This window comes from Sitophilus oryzae, unplaced genomic scaffold (genome assembly GCF_002938485.1).
Source record: "Sitophilus oryzae breed Bouriz unplaced genomic scaffold, Soryzae_2.0 scaffold_2008_pilon_pilon, whole genome shotgun sequence".
NCBI classification, from domain to species: domain Eukaryota; kingdom Metazoa; phylum Arthropoda; class Insecta; order Coleoptera; family Curculionidae; genus Sitophilus; species Sitophilus oryzae.
In genome coordinates, this window is record NW_022146734.1 from 2,863,729 (window position 1) to 2,881,100 (window position 17,372).

General features: G+C 31.3%; 2 protein-coding genes across 2 annotated transcripts; one reads left to right on the forward strand and one right to left on the reverse strand.

Annotated features, from left to right (window-relative positions):
- The first annotated feature begins 7 nt into the window (after positions 1-7).
- LOC115884036 (periodic tryptophan protein 2 homolog) lies at positions 8-15,971 on the forward strand. The gene is made up of 16 exons (XM_030902479.1): positions 8-139; positions 191-303; positions 358-581; positions 637-808; positions 863-1,043; positions 1,108-1,354; positions 1,405-1,572; positions 4,157-4,409; positions 4,476-4,650; positions 9,470-9,780; positions 9,842-9,989; positions 10,046-10,189; positions 11,778-11,955; positions 15,394-15,468; positions 15,527-15,746; positions 15,807-15,971. The coding sequence occupies exons 1-16, from the start codon at positions 122-124 to the stop codon at positions 15,940-15,942; spliced, it is 2,763 nt and encodes a 920-aa protein (XP_030758339.1). The 5' UTR covers positions 8-121; the 3' UTR covers positions 15,943-15,971.
- LOC115884039 (ER membrane protein complex subunit 2-like) lies at positions 15,960-17,158 on the reverse strand. The gene is made up of 5 exons (XM_030902482.1): positions 17,075-17,158; positions 16,910-17,023; positions 16,562-16,856; positions 16,253-16,505; positions 15,960-16,188 (listed from the first exon to the last, which is right to left on the reverse strand). Exons 1-5 carry the CDS (start codon positions 17,088-17,090, stop codon positions 16,039-16,041), a joined length of 828 nt encoding a protein of 275 aa, XP_030758342.1. The 5' UTR covers positions 17,091-17,158; the 3' UTR covers positions 15,960-16,038.
- Between the last annotated feature and the right edge of the window lie 214 nt (positions 17,159-17,372).

Sequence of the window (17,372 nt, forward strand, 5' to 3'; positions counted from 1 at the left end):
TATGGTCTCTGCAATCTCTGTTTCAAAAAGCACATGTATTTGACATTTAATGAATTAACCTAACTTTTTAGGCTTACATTTGCCATTTGTAAACACAGAATGTAAAATTAAGAAATTCAATATGAAGTTCTTCTATAAGGTAACATCTTGGTATATTTTCAGATTCTTTTCACATTAATTCACATTTTAGTTCAGCAATTTACTGGGAACAGTCTACCGAAAAGGAGATCTACTCTTTACACCTGATGGTAACTCTGTAATTACAACTGTAGGCAACAGAATAAGTGTCTTCGATCTTAGAAAGTAAAAAAAATATATTTCTTTGAAACATTTGTTCTTTATGTTTGTTTTTTACAGCAACAAATGTAGTACACTTCCAATCGAAAGCCGATTCAACTATGTTACATTGGACATAAGCCCCAATGGGTGTACTTTAATAGCCATAAATGAAGAAGGTGAGGCTCACATGATTAGCCTCATATCACAGACAATAACTCACAAGTACAGATTCAAAGGAAAATGCAGATCCATTAGGTTCAGCCCTGATGGCAAACATTTTGCTGTATGTAAAGATAACAATGGTAAAATCAAATTAATTCAAAATTGAAATTCAATTTACTGATTCAAAGCTTACAGTGTTTGTTTTTAATGCTCCTGGGCCATTATCTGGCCAATATAATGCTTTTGTCATGGAAAGGGTCTTCCATGGTGCTTATGATGAAACCACATGCTTGGACTGGTCATCAGATTCAAAAATTCTAGCTGTTGGATCAAAAGATATGGCAACAAAGTTGTATCCACTGGACAAGTATAAGATTATCTTAAGCTTGTGAACTCTTTAATATTTTTACATTATTTTTAGGTGTAAAAATTTCAGAATATACTCTCTAGGCAATCATACTGATGGTATAGTAGGTTGTTTCTTTGAAAAGAATTCTTATGACTTGATAACACTTTCAAGAAATGGACAAGTATGTATATGGGAATGTACCATTGATCCAGAAGATTTAAAACCTCTTGATGAAATACCCATTAAAAAGAAAGTATGACATTTTTATTTACTAAAATATTCTCCATGAAACATATTGGTACATATTTTTTTTGAAGAAATCTTCAGATGACAGTGAAGAGGATGATATCGATATTACAAAAAGCTTGGAAAAATCGGAAGAAGAAGCAGTGAAAGCATTGGGTGAAATTGAAGTAAATGAAACAAAGGAAGAGTTGAACAAGGGCAAATTATTTTATAAAAGACTGGCCAGACATTACTTGGCAGATGAGATAAGAAAAAATAAAAAAGATGCTGTTTTAACTTCTGTAGCATATCATAAACCTTCAAAAATATTAGTTACAGGTATAAATGCATTTATATTATATAAAATATTATCTAATTTTTATTTATAGGTTATTCGACTGGCGACTTCTTTATTCATGAAGCCCCAGATATGAATTTAATTCACTCGTTAAATATTTCTGACCAAAAAATAACTTCCATCTCATTAAACAATTCGGGAGATTGGATTGCACTAGGGTGTAGCGGTATTGGACAATTACTAGTTTGGGAATGGCAAAGTTAGTAGGTTTATACACTTATTATTATTACAGGGTTGCTCACCATACACGACACGGAGTATTGTAGCTAAACGATTAGATTTTTACAAATTGTAAGTTTTGGATTCGTTGAAGGATTATTAGAGTTACAATTTAAAAATTTAAAAATTTTTACAAGATACAGAGTGTCCCAAATAAATAAAAAATATCCAAGTTGTTTTTTTTAAATGGAACACCCTGTATATTTTACGAGAATCAGATGCACAATTTAATTGTCTATCAAATTGTATTATATCATTTTTTACCTATCTCTTCAACTTTTCGTAGAAAAAGCCTTTTCTTATAATTTAGACCTTGTCTATCAATATACCCATGGAATATTGACATTTTAGATTATTTTTAAAGATGGAACAAATTTTCAAAGAGTACAGATACTAATATTGTTGATATAGTTCGCTTTGGTTTGGTTTGGTTTGGTTATTATTTTTAATGAAATAATTAAAAATAATAAAACTTAAAATATTTGTTAAAGAGGACCAATTAATATGAACCCAGTATTCAAACTACATTAATTGACTGTTTGCGTTGATTAATAATAACTGCTCCAAATACTAAAAACTGAATTTTGAATGTGTTTACAGTGTGGTAAAAAATAACACCGTATAAATTTTATTTAATTTTTTTGACGAGAAATTTTATTTATTTTTTTGACAACAGAGACATTCATTTTCATAACTTATTATTATATTGATTTCTGATTCAAATCCACATTTATTTAGATTAATTTATTAACGAACACAATTAAGTATGTAATTAATTAATATTTGCGCGGAAATAATAGTGGTACATTTATTTGGTGCTTGCAATATTATCGTTTTTAACACCTGTACATTTTGTACATTTGTTGCTTTAAAAAAAAAAAATGTCTATTCCATGAGTATCTTGATAAATGGTCTAAATTATAAGAAAATTCATTTTCTACGAAAACTTGAAGAGATAGGTAAAAATGGTACCACACTATTTGATAGACAATAAAATTGTGCATCTGAACCTCGTAAAATATACATGGTGTTCCATTTAAATTCAAGAAGTTATTGCTGTTTAAAGCTAGTAATTATTTAAAATAAATTTTTGGACAATCTGTATAAGATAGTTTAATTCTTATTATTGCAACACAATATCTGATCAATAAATAATCTTCAGTAAATATTTAGTATTAAAAACTTTGATACCCTTAGAAAAATGAAGCCTTAAAATTTTTACTGCAATTTCACACAATTGAAAATATTTCAAAAACGGTAAGGTTTAAGTGTGATAAACCTTAATCAAATTTACCTTTATTTCAATCGTAGAATCTAAAAATAGAATAATATACAGGGTGTTCTAGTTAAAAAATACAACTATAATATTTTTTATTTATTTGGGACACTGTATCTTGTGAAAATATTTTTAAATTGTAGCTCTTCAACGTCAAAGTCCTTCAACGAACCCAAAACTTACAATTTGTAAAAATCTATTCGTTTAACTACAATACTCCGTGTCGTATGTAGTGAACAACTCTATACAGGGTGTCTCAGATTTTAATCGGGAAAATTTAATAGACGATAGAACTTGCAAAAATAAAACAAAAAGTTCATATCAACTTGTAAGATTTAAAGCTTCCTTTTCGAGATACAGGGTGTTAAAGTTCTTTAAAAATGAAAAAAAATAAGATATTTGAAAAACTATTTAATCGATTTTGATATAACTTGACCCGTTTATAATACTTACTATGGGACTTAATTTGATGTAATTAGATTTAAGTTTAATGGCCAGTGGCGGCGGTGGGGCATCACTGTTAAATTATTTTAAAGGAAAAAATAGGCACGCCACTGCTTTTTTAGAAGTTTAATATTATTTTTGGATTTAGTAATTGTCTCCTGACTTTTTTGTCTATATTGCTTACTTCTTGCGAAAAAAATTAAATTCATATTTATTCACTCCACCCTGGACAATAAATTAAATAATAATGGTTAGTTACATCAACGCATTGGTTGAAGGCAACAATACCAGAAACCAATGCGTTGATGTTAGTGGTTATCAATTCGAACAATTATTGTAATTGTTGTAACTAACCATTATTATTTAATTTATTGTCCAGGGTGGAGTGAATAAATGAATTTATTTTTTTCGCCAGAAGTAAGCAAGGTAGACAAAAAAGTCAGGAGACAAAAAAATAATATTTTTAATTACTAAATCCAAAAATATTATTAAACTTCTAAAAAAGCAGTGGCGTGCCTATTTTTTTCCTTTAAAATAATTGAACAGTGATGCCCCACCGCCGCCCATGGCCATTAAACTTAAATCTAATTATATCAAATTAAGTCCCATAGTAAGTATTATAAACGGGTCAAGTTATATCAAAATCGATTAAATAGTTTTTCAAATATCTTAATTTTTTTTTTCTTTTTTAAGTAACTTTAACACCCTGTATCTCGAAAAGGAAGCTTTAAATCTTACAAGTTGATATGAACTTTTTGTTTTATTTTTGCAAGTTCTATCGTCTATTAAATTTTCCCGATTAAAATCTGAGACACCCTGTATAATTGTAAATAATTTTTCTCAGGTGAAACATACGTAATGAAACAACAAAGTCACACAAATAACATGTCTTGCGTGTCCTATTCTGCCGATGGACAGTTTCTAGCAACAGGAGGTGAAGATGGAAAAGTTAAATTATGGAACATTGGCTCTGGATTTTGTTTTGTCACATTTGCTGAACATTCTAGTGCTGTAACAGCAATAAGATTTAGTGGAAACAAGAAATTTGTTGTGTCAGCATCACTGGATGGTACAGTACGAGCATTTGATATTTTAAGGTACCGAATAGTGCAACCTATCTAGAAGAAAATGAAATTTTTAGACATACGTGTAATTTTTTACAGGTATCGAAACTTTAGAACCTTTACATCGCCAAGACCTGTTCAATTTTCGTGCGTAGCCGTCGATACAAGCGGAGAGTTCGTTTCTGCAGGTGGTCAAGACATTTTTGAGATATATTTGTGGTCAGTTAAGACAGGGAGATTATTGGAAATATTAGCCGGTCATGAAGGACCAGTGGTAAGAATTAAATATTTAAAAAAAATGTGTGTGCACTATTTGCGCATATTTGAAGTGATACTTCTTACTAACAGCTATTAAATTGAAGGATTTGAAGGACATGTTTGAAAAAGTCTAGTGTGAAATGTTGAAAAAGCAATAAATTCAAAAAATTGTGTAACAAATAGTTTGGTTTGGTTTAAAAAATAGTTACGCGTAAAATAATAGTTTTTTACGTGTAAGAAATAGTTTTTTGTGGGTGACAAATAATTTAATAGCAAATATTAATAATAAGTTTTTTCAGTACACACAACAAATATGTAGTTTTATACGCGTAAAATAGTTTTTTATGCGTAACAAACAGTTCTATACGCGTAAAAAACTATTTATAAGATTATATCCTTTATATAAAAGATTACAGCTTCATTCAGAACCTCCAAATCAGTGGAATAAATTAGTAGTTTCAATTAGTCGCAGAAGTTTGTTCATCTAATTTTAATGTAAGCATTCAGAACGTCATAATTAGTAATAGTAATTTTCAATTAGTGGAAAAAGTTAACAAACTTTTGACTTTTCCACTAATTATACTTCAAAATTTGCCAGGAATGTCATTTTGGCCTTTGATTATCACCCGTCAAGAAAAATGTTGGTTAGAAATTAAAAGTTTATTGTTTTATAACTTTGAATAAGAAGACTAATGAAGGAGCATATTAAAAATCTTATGTCCACCGCGATGGGACTCAAATATGGCCGACTTAAATTCCGGTTTATCAGTGCCGTTCTAATTTTATTTAAAAAATGTAAAACTATGATGTAGGGTAGATGTGGGGTAGACCCAATATTTTTTTTTGTATTTTACGTTGTGAATAAATGTTGGTAGTTATTAAAATTGTTATAAAAACATATTATTATAATAAAAATAGATAAGTTTTAATAATTATTTATTAACACAAACATCCGATACGCTACTGAAGCAGGTAAGTCAAATTGGCGTATCTAAATTCTTAGACATCTAATCTTTGACAAATAGTAAATAAAAGCAAAAATGCAAGAAAAAATATATATAGTTAATTTAAGGAAATTGCATAAATGATCGGTTCACTACACATATGTATATTATATAGGTAGTCACTTACTAGCAAAAAGTTGTTCCATTATTTCACTCGATTTTTGCCGAGATCTACCGCACGCTACACAACCAACTATTTTAGAGTCTTTTTCGATAAATCGCGATAGTGTCACTGTTAATTTTTAAGTTCTGCCACTATTTCCATCTAGATTTACTACCTTTATACAACTATCAGTAGTAGAATAAATAATAAATAACATAAAATAAGCTACGTCAAGACTGACAAATCCACAAAATTTCAAATCAAATTCAAATGTGTCAAATGAATCGTCAAACAGAACAGTTTTCCCACCCTAGAGTCCTTTTTCCGCCCACTATGCATGAATACATGGATAGCATTATGCTCCTTCCTTACCCCCGGTGTTTTCAGGTACGGATAGCGTGTTATAATCTGCCAGATATATTTTATTTGACGGATAGCAGAAAAACGCGTATCTTCACCTATAGATAACAGTATCTATTAGATAAATTAAACTTATCTCTCAGATATCCTATCTGGCGCCCCAACTGCCAAATAGTGCTTTATTTGTCGGATAAAATTTGACGCATGAGCAAAGGCATGAGGAGATATTGATTTTATTTGATATTTGACAAAATTGCTTAACATAACCAAGACATTGTTATTATTGAAGATTTCGTTTATTCCAATAAATTCGATTTTAGATTATTTGGAAAAGACTTACCTATTCTGAGTATGTAGGCTATAATCATTTTAGAACGTATGGGGTATAAACACCAATAAACACATTGAAATGGTGCAAAAAACTATTGTTGCTAGTGCCGGACTTTATAAGGACTGTTACAAAATAAAGAGAGTCTCTGTTCTGTTAGAGCATCAGAACGAAGAGAATGCATTAAGTTAGGATAATAGTGATAAAACAGTAATTTATAAATTATTTTATTTAAATCCTTTCAATTATAAACCATTACTACATATTATATAAAATGCTAATGTTTATCTGTGTCGTCTCTACTGAAGTAACGACTTGCTCTAGAAAGTTGCTTTTTTAAAAAAAAAAGCAACTAAAAGATAGCTGGCTAAAATGGCTCTTCTAAAAATTGTCGTCGCCGGATTTTTTGTTTTTCATTTAATTTAAAAAAAATCTCGTGGCGGAAGCGCCAGGCTTCAACTAGTTTTTAATAAGGTTCTAAAGTAGGTAAAAAATAAATAAAACTTTTTAAATCAAACTATTTATTTCATTTTTAATTCGCATATCTTAATTCATTAATATTATAACAGGAACCTTATAAAACCTGTTATTCAACTTACATTTGCTTTTATTTCTTTTGTGTTACAATTTTAGTTTAATTTCTTGCACTATGTACCTTATACCGTATGATCGAAAAAAAAACGGCGTCCAGTTGGCTGGGAAATGATGATCGATTATATTTCCCATATAAATTTAGATATGAAATGACAGCAATCTTTATTTCATAGCCATTGCTGACGCCGTTTTTTTCGATCATACGGTACATCTCTTCTCCATGCTGTTTTTTAAGTAACTCTCTAGCTAAACCTTGCTAAAAATTGTGGTCCTTTGAATTCCAGTTAGTTCAACTTTGTTTAGACAAGTTTTTTCCTTTATTTTTTGAAGTTCCATCACTTTAAGTTCTTAAAAATAAAAGTATTATGACAAAATTGTTTTTATTTAATGTTTTTTATTAAATAATTTGTACATATAATGTGTAAATGTAACAATTATTATAGGTACTATTCATTTATTATTATTAAGACAAAAGTATAAGTGCATTTATCTATTTTATAAAATAAAAACTCACCTTAATTACTATCATTGATGCTATCCTACCTATTTCTTTACTATGAGAAGCCCTAGAACAACATATTTGTTATTACTAACAGTCTTATGCTATTTTTAATTTTCAATATTAATAACTTACCAGATGGTGGTTTTAGGATTGGTTTTTATAAATCTCTGCTTGCACTTCACCAGCTTCTTCCATATTTTCTATTAGCAATTTTACTAAAATGTTAATATAATAAATATAACAGTAATATCATGTAATTAAACTATAAATTACTTACAGATTATTTTTTCTTGTTTTAATTTCTTATAAATCGCATTCCATCAATAGATCTATTGCACCACCACCACTGCTGAAATTGAATTATCTTTCCATTTTTCCATAAAGGTAAATTTAAATAGCCTATACCATAATAGGACTAGCTGGAGTTGAACACAAAATATATTTTAGTTGAATTTTATTGTTTTTATTTTCATTTTGACGATCTTTTGACAACTGAACAATAACCTCACTTTTTAATCTAACGATTTGAAATTCCGAGTTTCTGTCACTGTCTGTTGTATCGACTTTTCATATATAACCATCTTAATTTCAGATATCTTATATTGGCAACACTTTCTCTACGGAGTGTCTACCGGTCCGTAGGCGGCCGTCCTCCAAATTGTTATCTATTGGATTATTTTGTATGAAAATACCCAAATGTTATATCCTATAGATATCAGGCTCTAGATTGTTTATCTTTTAGATGGTTATTTGTTAGATAAAAGTTATTTATTTATAACTGAAGAGACCGAGCCTTAGTCTTCTTATTCAAAGGGTAGATGGTTATTATTAATTTGTATATGTTATTAATTTTGATAACGTCATACTTTTTGCTGTTGTTAAAATATCAAATTTCCTAATAACTATTATCGTCCTTTCCCTAGCATTGAACAAAATTATTTTTTTGCTTCTTTAACATTTTAAAATAGCAACAAATATGACATTAATTAAAATTCTATCAATAAAAATCTATCAAAGACGGAAAACGAAATTATATTACCACAGAAACGCGTTTTGATTTTTAGGACTTAAAAATATAGCTATATTTTTATGTTTTTTTATTTTCTCAAAAACGATATGGAAATTTGGAAAAGAATAAACGGGATTAACCACTTTAGAGCAAACTAAAATGTTTATGAAGAATGCATTTTTCCCAAAATGTCTATAATAAAAATGTGTTTGCTCTTGTAAAGATAATCCGGTGACATACTGTATAAGATTATAAGACTTATTTTTTTTATAAGATATGTTTTTTACGCGTAACAAATAGTTTTATACTTACGCATAAAATAAAGAAGTAATTTGATTCACTTACCCAGTATTAAAATATCAATATTATTGATAAACATGTGGACTGCTCACAAATACACGTCGTGTCACTAACATATTTCTAAGCTGTAGACTATCCTTAATCCTTACCACTTTTCGTCTCGCGCTTATGTGTCACGGCCTTGAATTTTGAATCCCAGCACGCGTAAAGAAGTAGCTTTGTTCGGGTTCAGAATCGGTAATAACAAGAACCCGAATAAAGCTAATTTCACTTCAATAATTTGATTCACTTTGACAAAATTTTGTACTAAAATATTAATATCTTTGATAAACACGTGGACTGTTCACAAATACACGTCGCGTCACTACGTATTTTTAAACCATAGGCTGTCTCGCTAGCTCATGTGACAGCCTTGAATTTTTACTCCTAACACGCGTAAAGAACTTCAATATTATGAAAAAAATACACAAAAAATATCTGAAGAGCATTAAAAAGTCTTCATATATTTTGCAAATCGAACTTCGTTTGTTTCGCGCTGTCAATTATTAAAAACGTTATATAGGCAACTCAAAATTCACTAATTTTAAATTGCAACTGCTTCATACTAAAATAATTGAATTTCAAAACGATTTTAGGCAACTTTGGCATTTAGCCCGAATATAACGAACACCGTAATGGTTTCTGCTTCGTGGGATAAGACTTTGAGAATATGGGATGCCATAGAAAAAGGTTCAGCTCATGAAACTGTTGAACTTACAGCCGATGGTATTTGCGCAGTGTTCAATCCGAACGGCAAAGAAGTCGCTGTAGCTACTTTAGATGGCCAAATATCGATATTTGACGTTCAAACAGCGTCGCAGGTGACTTCCATCGAGGGTAGAAATGATTTGGGCAGTGGAAGATCCGATACAGATTTAATAACAGCCAAGAAAAGTTTAGAAGCAAAGTAAAATATAAATATATGCCTAAAAAAATGATTTTTTCATAATAACATTGTTATATTTTAGATCCTTTACTACTTTATGTTATTCAGCTGATGGAGAATATATTTTAGCTGGAGGTCAATCGAAGAACGTCTGTATTTACAACGCCAAAGAAGCTTTGTTGCTGAAAAAATTTGAAATAACACAAAATAGATCTTTTGATGCAGTAGATGTAATTTTTTCATTAATTATTTGGCTTTGCAGTATGAGTTTTTATTTTACTTGTAGGACTTTATAAATAGGAGAAAACTTACGGAATTTGGGAATTTGGCATTGGTGGAGGAACGAGATGAGACGGAAGGTGGAAATGTGACGATAAAATTGCCTGGTGTTAGGAAAGGAGATATGGCAAGCAGAATAATTAAACCAGAGGTAAATATAATGAAGATAGGGAGATGTAGGCTTAAGTCTCTTCCTGTTTTTGCGTTTTAGTTGGGGATTACATTAAAAAAAACAATAAAAAAAGAATAATATTTTTTAACTATTAATTAATAACAAAACAAAAATTTTATCTCTCCAAAAATGTCTCCTATGGGTGTAAGAAAATCTACAAAATAAAATAGTTATATTTTGTAAGCACTGCTGAGTTAATCCATTGGAGACTAATTTTCAGCAGTGGTTTACTAATAAAAAAATGGAAGTGACTCCGCTGCCGGCGCCGGCGCGGCGCCGGCTTCCAAAATTCGGAAGAGAAGAACCAAACCAATCCCACCAAATAGTTAAGCTAACCAACGCAATCAACCCCACCAAATAACCAACTTAACCAACGCAATCCGTATAGTCTAAGAGCTAGCAACGTTTTCGAGAAAGTATTTTAAGACGTCTGGCTCTTTGATATATCTTTTACTGTGCTCTCTGGAACAGCATACGGCCCGTCTGGCTGCCGATACCCGTTGCGTTCACTACTGCGTATCGGAAGAAGATCCTATATGTTTTATTAATTTAGTCCTATAAATTCTAGTATTGAATATAAATCGAACATGTCTCCATAGCGCAGTGCGTAGAGTTTCCGACCACGAACCGATGATTCAGAGTTCGAATCCGGGTCAGGTCAAAAAGCCTTTTTTTTATTTTATTTTCGTTTATTATTCTGATAGTAAAGTATTAAATAATTATGGTAATTTAAAAAAAAACAAATATTTAATACTTTACTATCAGAATATAAACGAAAATAAAATAAAAAGTCTTTGCCCCGACCCGGATTCGAACTCTGAATCATCGGTTCGTGGTCGGAAACTATACGCACTGCGCTATGGAGACATGTTCGATTTATATTCAATACTAGAATTTAAAGGACTAATAAAAATATAGGATCTTCTTTCAATGCGCAGTAGGGAACGCAACGTTTACCGGCAGCCAGACGGGCCGCATGCTGTTCTAGAGAGCATAGTAAAAGATACATCAAAGAGCTAGACGTCTTAAAGTACTTGTTTTTCTGACGTTGCTAGCTCTCGTACTAGTATTTTGATTGCTATTAACTATTTACATATTTTTTAAGAAATAAAAACAGCTGTAAAACAATAAAAAAGCTTTGGTCCGACGTGACATTTGAACCACGGACCTTTCGTTCACGAAGCGATGGCCTCAGTCACAGGGCCACAGCTACTGTTACAAAACTTGCTATAGCCAGGCCTTACTTTCCGCCATTCTTTCACTGTCAATTGAACCAGAGCCGGCAACCATTAAGGGAACCGGCGCGGCGCGGAGTCACTTTCTAAAAATAATTGCCTAACGGACAAAAAAATGCTTAACGTTTGGGAAAGTATATCTATTTCCGTCGTCGGAAGCAAAAAAATACAAAGAACAAAGAAAAGAACTATTTAAAATATCTAAATGCAACTATTCGAGAACATTTTTAAGTGTAAGTTTTTTACGTGTAAAAAATAGTATTTTACGTTAGTTTTTTCTACTTGCCCATCCTTGAAAATAAATAAAATCAAGTAAACTTATATTTCTCTAGGTTCGAGTATTTTCTCTGCAATTTTCACCAACCGGTGAACAATGGGCAGCCGCAACTACCGAAGGTTTACTAATATATTCACTCACGGCGGGACTTATTTTCGATCCATGGGATTTACAATTAGGGATCACACCCATGGCTGTTAAAAACGCAATCAAGGAAGAAGATTTTTCAAATGGTACGAAATTTAATTGTAAATACAGGGTGTTATTTAAGTACCTAGCCAAACTCGGTTGTGGATTCTTTGAACAATTTTATATGGAAAAGTTTATACATATAAACATTGGTCCAGAAATGTTAATCTTCCTATACTTTTATTAATTTTGTTGAAATTCGGCAATGGTATTTACCTAGTGTGGAGCTAATTTTACCCTAATTAGATTAAAAAAATTAAGTTCAATGGCGTCCTGGAAGAGACTCTAAACCAATATTTTTAACAAAATAAATTGTGCTTCGCTGGGTATTTTCAATTCTTGTTTTTATTTTCAGATTTAGCAACTCTAAATACAATTTCTACCCCTGAGAGTTTTTATGTATCTTCGTGTGTTCGTTTTTAAGATAAAAAATTGTGGGTGCAACAGTGTGCACTATGTGCGCATATTTCAAGTGAAACTTCTTACTAACAGCAATTAAATTGAAGGATTTGAAAGACACGTTAGAAAAAGTCTAATAAAAAATTATTTTTTACATGCAACAAATAGTTTTTCACACATAAAAAATAGTTTTTTTGTGTGTAACACATACTTTTTTACGCGTAAAAAATAGTTTTTTACATATAACAAATAGTTTTTCATACGTAAAAAATAGTATTACACGTAAAAATCGTTTTTTACGTGTAACAAATAGTTATGCATAAAATAAAATACGTCGCATCGCACTACATATCTCTAAGCCGTAGACTATGTTTTACTCCCAACGCGTGTCCTTACCATTTCTTGTTTCGCTAGCTCGTGTGTCAAGGGTTTGAATTTTTACACCCAGCACGCGTAAAAAAGGTTCACTTCAAAAAATAAGAAAATTCAAAAGCGTTAAAAAAGTTGTATTTTTAATTGCTTAACCTGAAAAAAAGTATAAAAGTTAAAAAACAAATCAGTGGCGCACAATTACAAGTTAGGATTATATTGGCCTCGTTAACATGATTTTTAAAAGTTTAACACCCGGTATAGGCTTGTTGCCAATGACTAAAGAATATAAGGACATGTAACGCCCCTATACGGGCTGCAGCAGAATTTGTGACCTTTTTTTTTGTTTTGGTGGCAAACAATGAGTCTTCATTTGGTCACCAGCGACAATATTAGCGATTTTTAATAGTTTGTGTGTAGTAAACTTTGTGTAAACTTTATTACAATGGTGATTAGTTGTTCAGCTTTCATGTGTAAAAGCAGCAGCGATAAGAAAGAACCAGGAGTTACGTTTCATACGTAAATAAACAGTCCACTCCAACTCTTTAGCGTTTTCTTATTGAATTCGATAATTATTCTTCAATTTCAATTAACATCTATATGTACTTGAAATGTGCTATACGTCGATACTAGTTTTGTACCTTTGTTAACATTTTAATACGTTTTTTTCGTAATTAATTAGGATGATACACCATAGGCGTAGTCAAAACAATTATCAAAAAATATAAATATTGCTTCAAACAGCTAGGTTGAGAAAAATATGTGCCACGGCACTGTTTGGTGACATCGTCACAATTTGCTCTCGGGTGTTATTTGTCCTTGGATTCTTTAGTCATTGCTTGGTCTTTGAATAAGAAGACTAAGGAAGGAGCATATCAAAAATCTTAGGTACACCGCGATGGGCCTCAAATATGGCCGACTTAAATTCCGGTTTATCAGTGTCGTTCTAATTTTATTTAAAAAATGTAAAACTATGATGTAGGGTAGACGTGGGGTAGACTCAATAATTTGTTGTTTTATTTTACGTTGTGAATAAATGTTGGTAGTTATTAAAATTGTTATAAAAATATATAATTTAGTTAATTTAAGTGAATTTCATAAATGATCGGTTTACTACACGTATGTATATTATATAGTCACTTACTAGCGAAAAGTTGTTCCATTATTTCACTCAATTTTTGCCGAGATCTACCGCACGCTACACAACCAACTATTTTAGAGTCTTTTTCGATAAATCGCGATAGTGTCACTGTTAATTTAAGTTCTGCCACAATTTCCATCTAGATTTACTACCTTTATACAACTATCAGTAGTAGAATAAATAATAAATAACATAAAATAAGCTCCGTAAAGACTGACAAATCCACAAAATTTCAAATCAAATTCAAATGTGTCAAATGAATCGTCAAACAGAACTGTCAAGGATCCCCACCCTAGAGAGCTTTTATGGTGGCTTTTCCGCCCACCATGCATGAATACATGGATAGCATTATGCTCCTTCCTTAGTCTTCTTATTCAAAGTGCTTGGTGCATTCTCCGCCGGTGCTGCCACCGCCGGAGAATATCGTAAATGACGAATACATACAAATACACGGGTTTAAATGGCGAGTAAACAAAAAAATTAGTATATAATTATTCTAAAAGTGTTAGAAAGTATAATTTATTATTCCAGTTAAAAAAATTTTTAGATGAGTTTAACTACGGCAGCGAGCATAGTTTTATCACCGGTTTTGCTAGTGGGGCATAATTGGAGCTATTTCGGCTATAACGAATTTTTTTAAAGGTACATAATTATAATTTTAGAAGATGTTCATAAAACATTTAATCACTAGTTGATTAAAAAAGTATACCATTAATATTGCAAATTATATTTCATCCTCTCCTAGTATATGTCTATTTAATTTTTTAATTATGTAATGAGCACTTTGTTTACTCACTTGTTTCGTCGAACTGCTTGAATCCATCTTTGCTATTGATCAAATCAGTAAAAGAAATTATGAAACTATAAAATGTTGTTTCGGGAGAGTTGAATATCCGGGAAAGTTGAGTTATTGAAAGTTATTGCACCCAACAACGCCCTATTTACGCGTTAACATTTTTTTGGGCAATTTTATTAAAATTTGAAATTGTCACAACACAACAAGACGCCTAGTTCGAATTCTTTCAAGGTACATTCAGGCTGAGTGCGTCGCGTCGCATCGCGTCCGCCTTTCGAAATGGAATCAATTATCAATTCACTTAACTTAAATTAGACCGTTCAGGCAGACAGCGTCGCGTTTGGCGTTGCGCTAGCGTCCGCTGAGCGTCGGGGTTCGAGTTCAATGGGGCGGACGCGACGCAAACCCGACGCTCTCAGCCTGAATGTACCTTTACACTTATTTTTTACTACCCGATACAACGTTACATCACACAAACCTCGTGAGTGTTTTATAGTCTCAATAACTGCACTAGCAAAAAACTAAAATAAATATTATGACAAAACCCCGATTTCAATATTATTTTAATACGATCGACATGACGCATGACGGCGCCGGCGGCGTGAACTATATATTGATAATTTCTGACCTCTGCCGTAGAGTGCGCGGCGGTCGGAATTTGTTGAAATCAACTGAAATGCCCCAAGCCTATATTAAACTCTTTAGAATCGCCGGTTGAACTTTGGCTACAAACCCAAGTAACACCCTGTCTAATAAAATTAATATAATTTTTTACAGCATTGACCATGGCAATAAAGATAAACGAAGCAAATATAATTCAAGAAGTTATCGAAAGTATACCGATAAAAGATGGTAAAATATTTTTAAAAAATTCAAATTTGATTTTAAATAATTACATGAAATTTTTCAGTTGAACTGTTGATATCAAACCTTCAGAAAAAATACATTTCCAAACTTTTGGTCATAATTTCTAGCGGTTTGGATAGCTCCAGGCACTTAGAATTCTATCTATATTGGGCCCAACATATTCTAACCGTTCACGGGCCCCAAATAACAGGACAGGAAAATATGCCGGCGTTACTAAGTTTGGAAAAAAGTCTCATGAGGAAATACGAACAAATTTCGAAAATGTAAATTAATACTTGAGTTAAAAAAAAATAGAAATACTTAATAAATTGATATTTTTTTAGATGTGACTTTAACAAGTACACTATTCAGTATATATCAAGCTTGGGAAAAATAATGGCCGAAAAACAAGCAAAAGTTGAAAAAATGGAAACAGACACTGAATCAGAACCAGAGATGATTAAAAGTGATTATGATTAATATTAAGAATAAAGAACTTTTATCTTAAACATTTTTTTTCTTTATTTCCTATACATTATAAACAAAAACAACATACCTACAACCACAACCAAACATTTAAATTTCCAAAGCTGCCAATGCACTGACCATTACATCTGCATCAGCATATTTATTCTTTATTTGTTTTAAACTCCATTCAACTATTTTTGTGGCTTCCTTCTTCTTCTGGGTTGTACTTTTACTCGAAGTTGACAGACTTGAAGCAGTCTACAAAAGAGTTTAGTTAAAAAAGTCACCTCAAAATTGTCATTACAAAAAATTGGGATTTTACCAAATACAAGCCGTAAAGTGCTCTCATATTTTTAGGGTTCATTTTTAGGGCTTGTGAGTAATATGACTTGGCCAATTCCAAGTTTTCTACACCTCCCTGCGTATATTTTATGTCTGCATATCTTTGATGAAGCAAATGATTATGTGGATTGTGCAAGATCAACTCTTCAACACAAAACGCAGCTTTACCAAAGTCATTTTCAGAAATATAAAGTTCACTCAATTCTTGCCAAGCATCTACATCAGCCATGAATCTAGAAAAATAATTTGCAAAAATTCTTAATGTTTAAATCAAATTGATGAGAAATACATTTTTAAATATTCCGTTAGCTCTTTGATGGCATCTACAATCCTGCCTTGAGCCTTAAAAACAGCCACTTTGCGTTTTCTAGCTGCACTGTTTGATTCATCTACTTTAATAATAGCATTTAATATGTCCAGTGCATTATCAAAATCTTCATTAGCTTCAAAATGCATCGCTTCAAGTTTCTTTACCCTCAAACTGTTTGGAAACTCTTTGTATAAGTTTTCTATGCATGTTTTTGCCACGCTTAAGACATGACAGTCCAGGGCAGCTATACAAACTTGTTCCAAGATTAAATACTCTATAGAAAGAAGGTGTTCTATAAGAATATAGTTTAAATTATAATAAACTTACTCTCGTTTCCTAAACTATCGATATTCAGCCAAAGTCTATCCAACCAGATATCCAAAGTTTCCCTGCTTTTTCTTTCATTATTTTCACGCCACTTTCTTAATTGATCAATATCAGCTAAAACAGAACAAACTAAAACAACAATATTCAACAATAATTACTGTAAACCTTTTAAAACGCCCATTTTTTAAGTTTAATTAAAAATTATAATAGTTATCGATTATAAATTATAACCTAAATTAAATTTTGTAAATAATTCATGACAAACTGTCAAACTAGTTGTAATACTCAGTTTAGCCAACTGCTAGGAGAGGTAAAAAGAGAAAGTAAATAATCTATGTAAATAATCATGTTCTTACAAAATTACACTTGTTTGACCTATTTTAATGACGAAAATTTGAATAGAATTAAATAATAAGCTTAAAAATGCAAAAGCACATATAGATTCAATGTTTTTCTCTTCAAT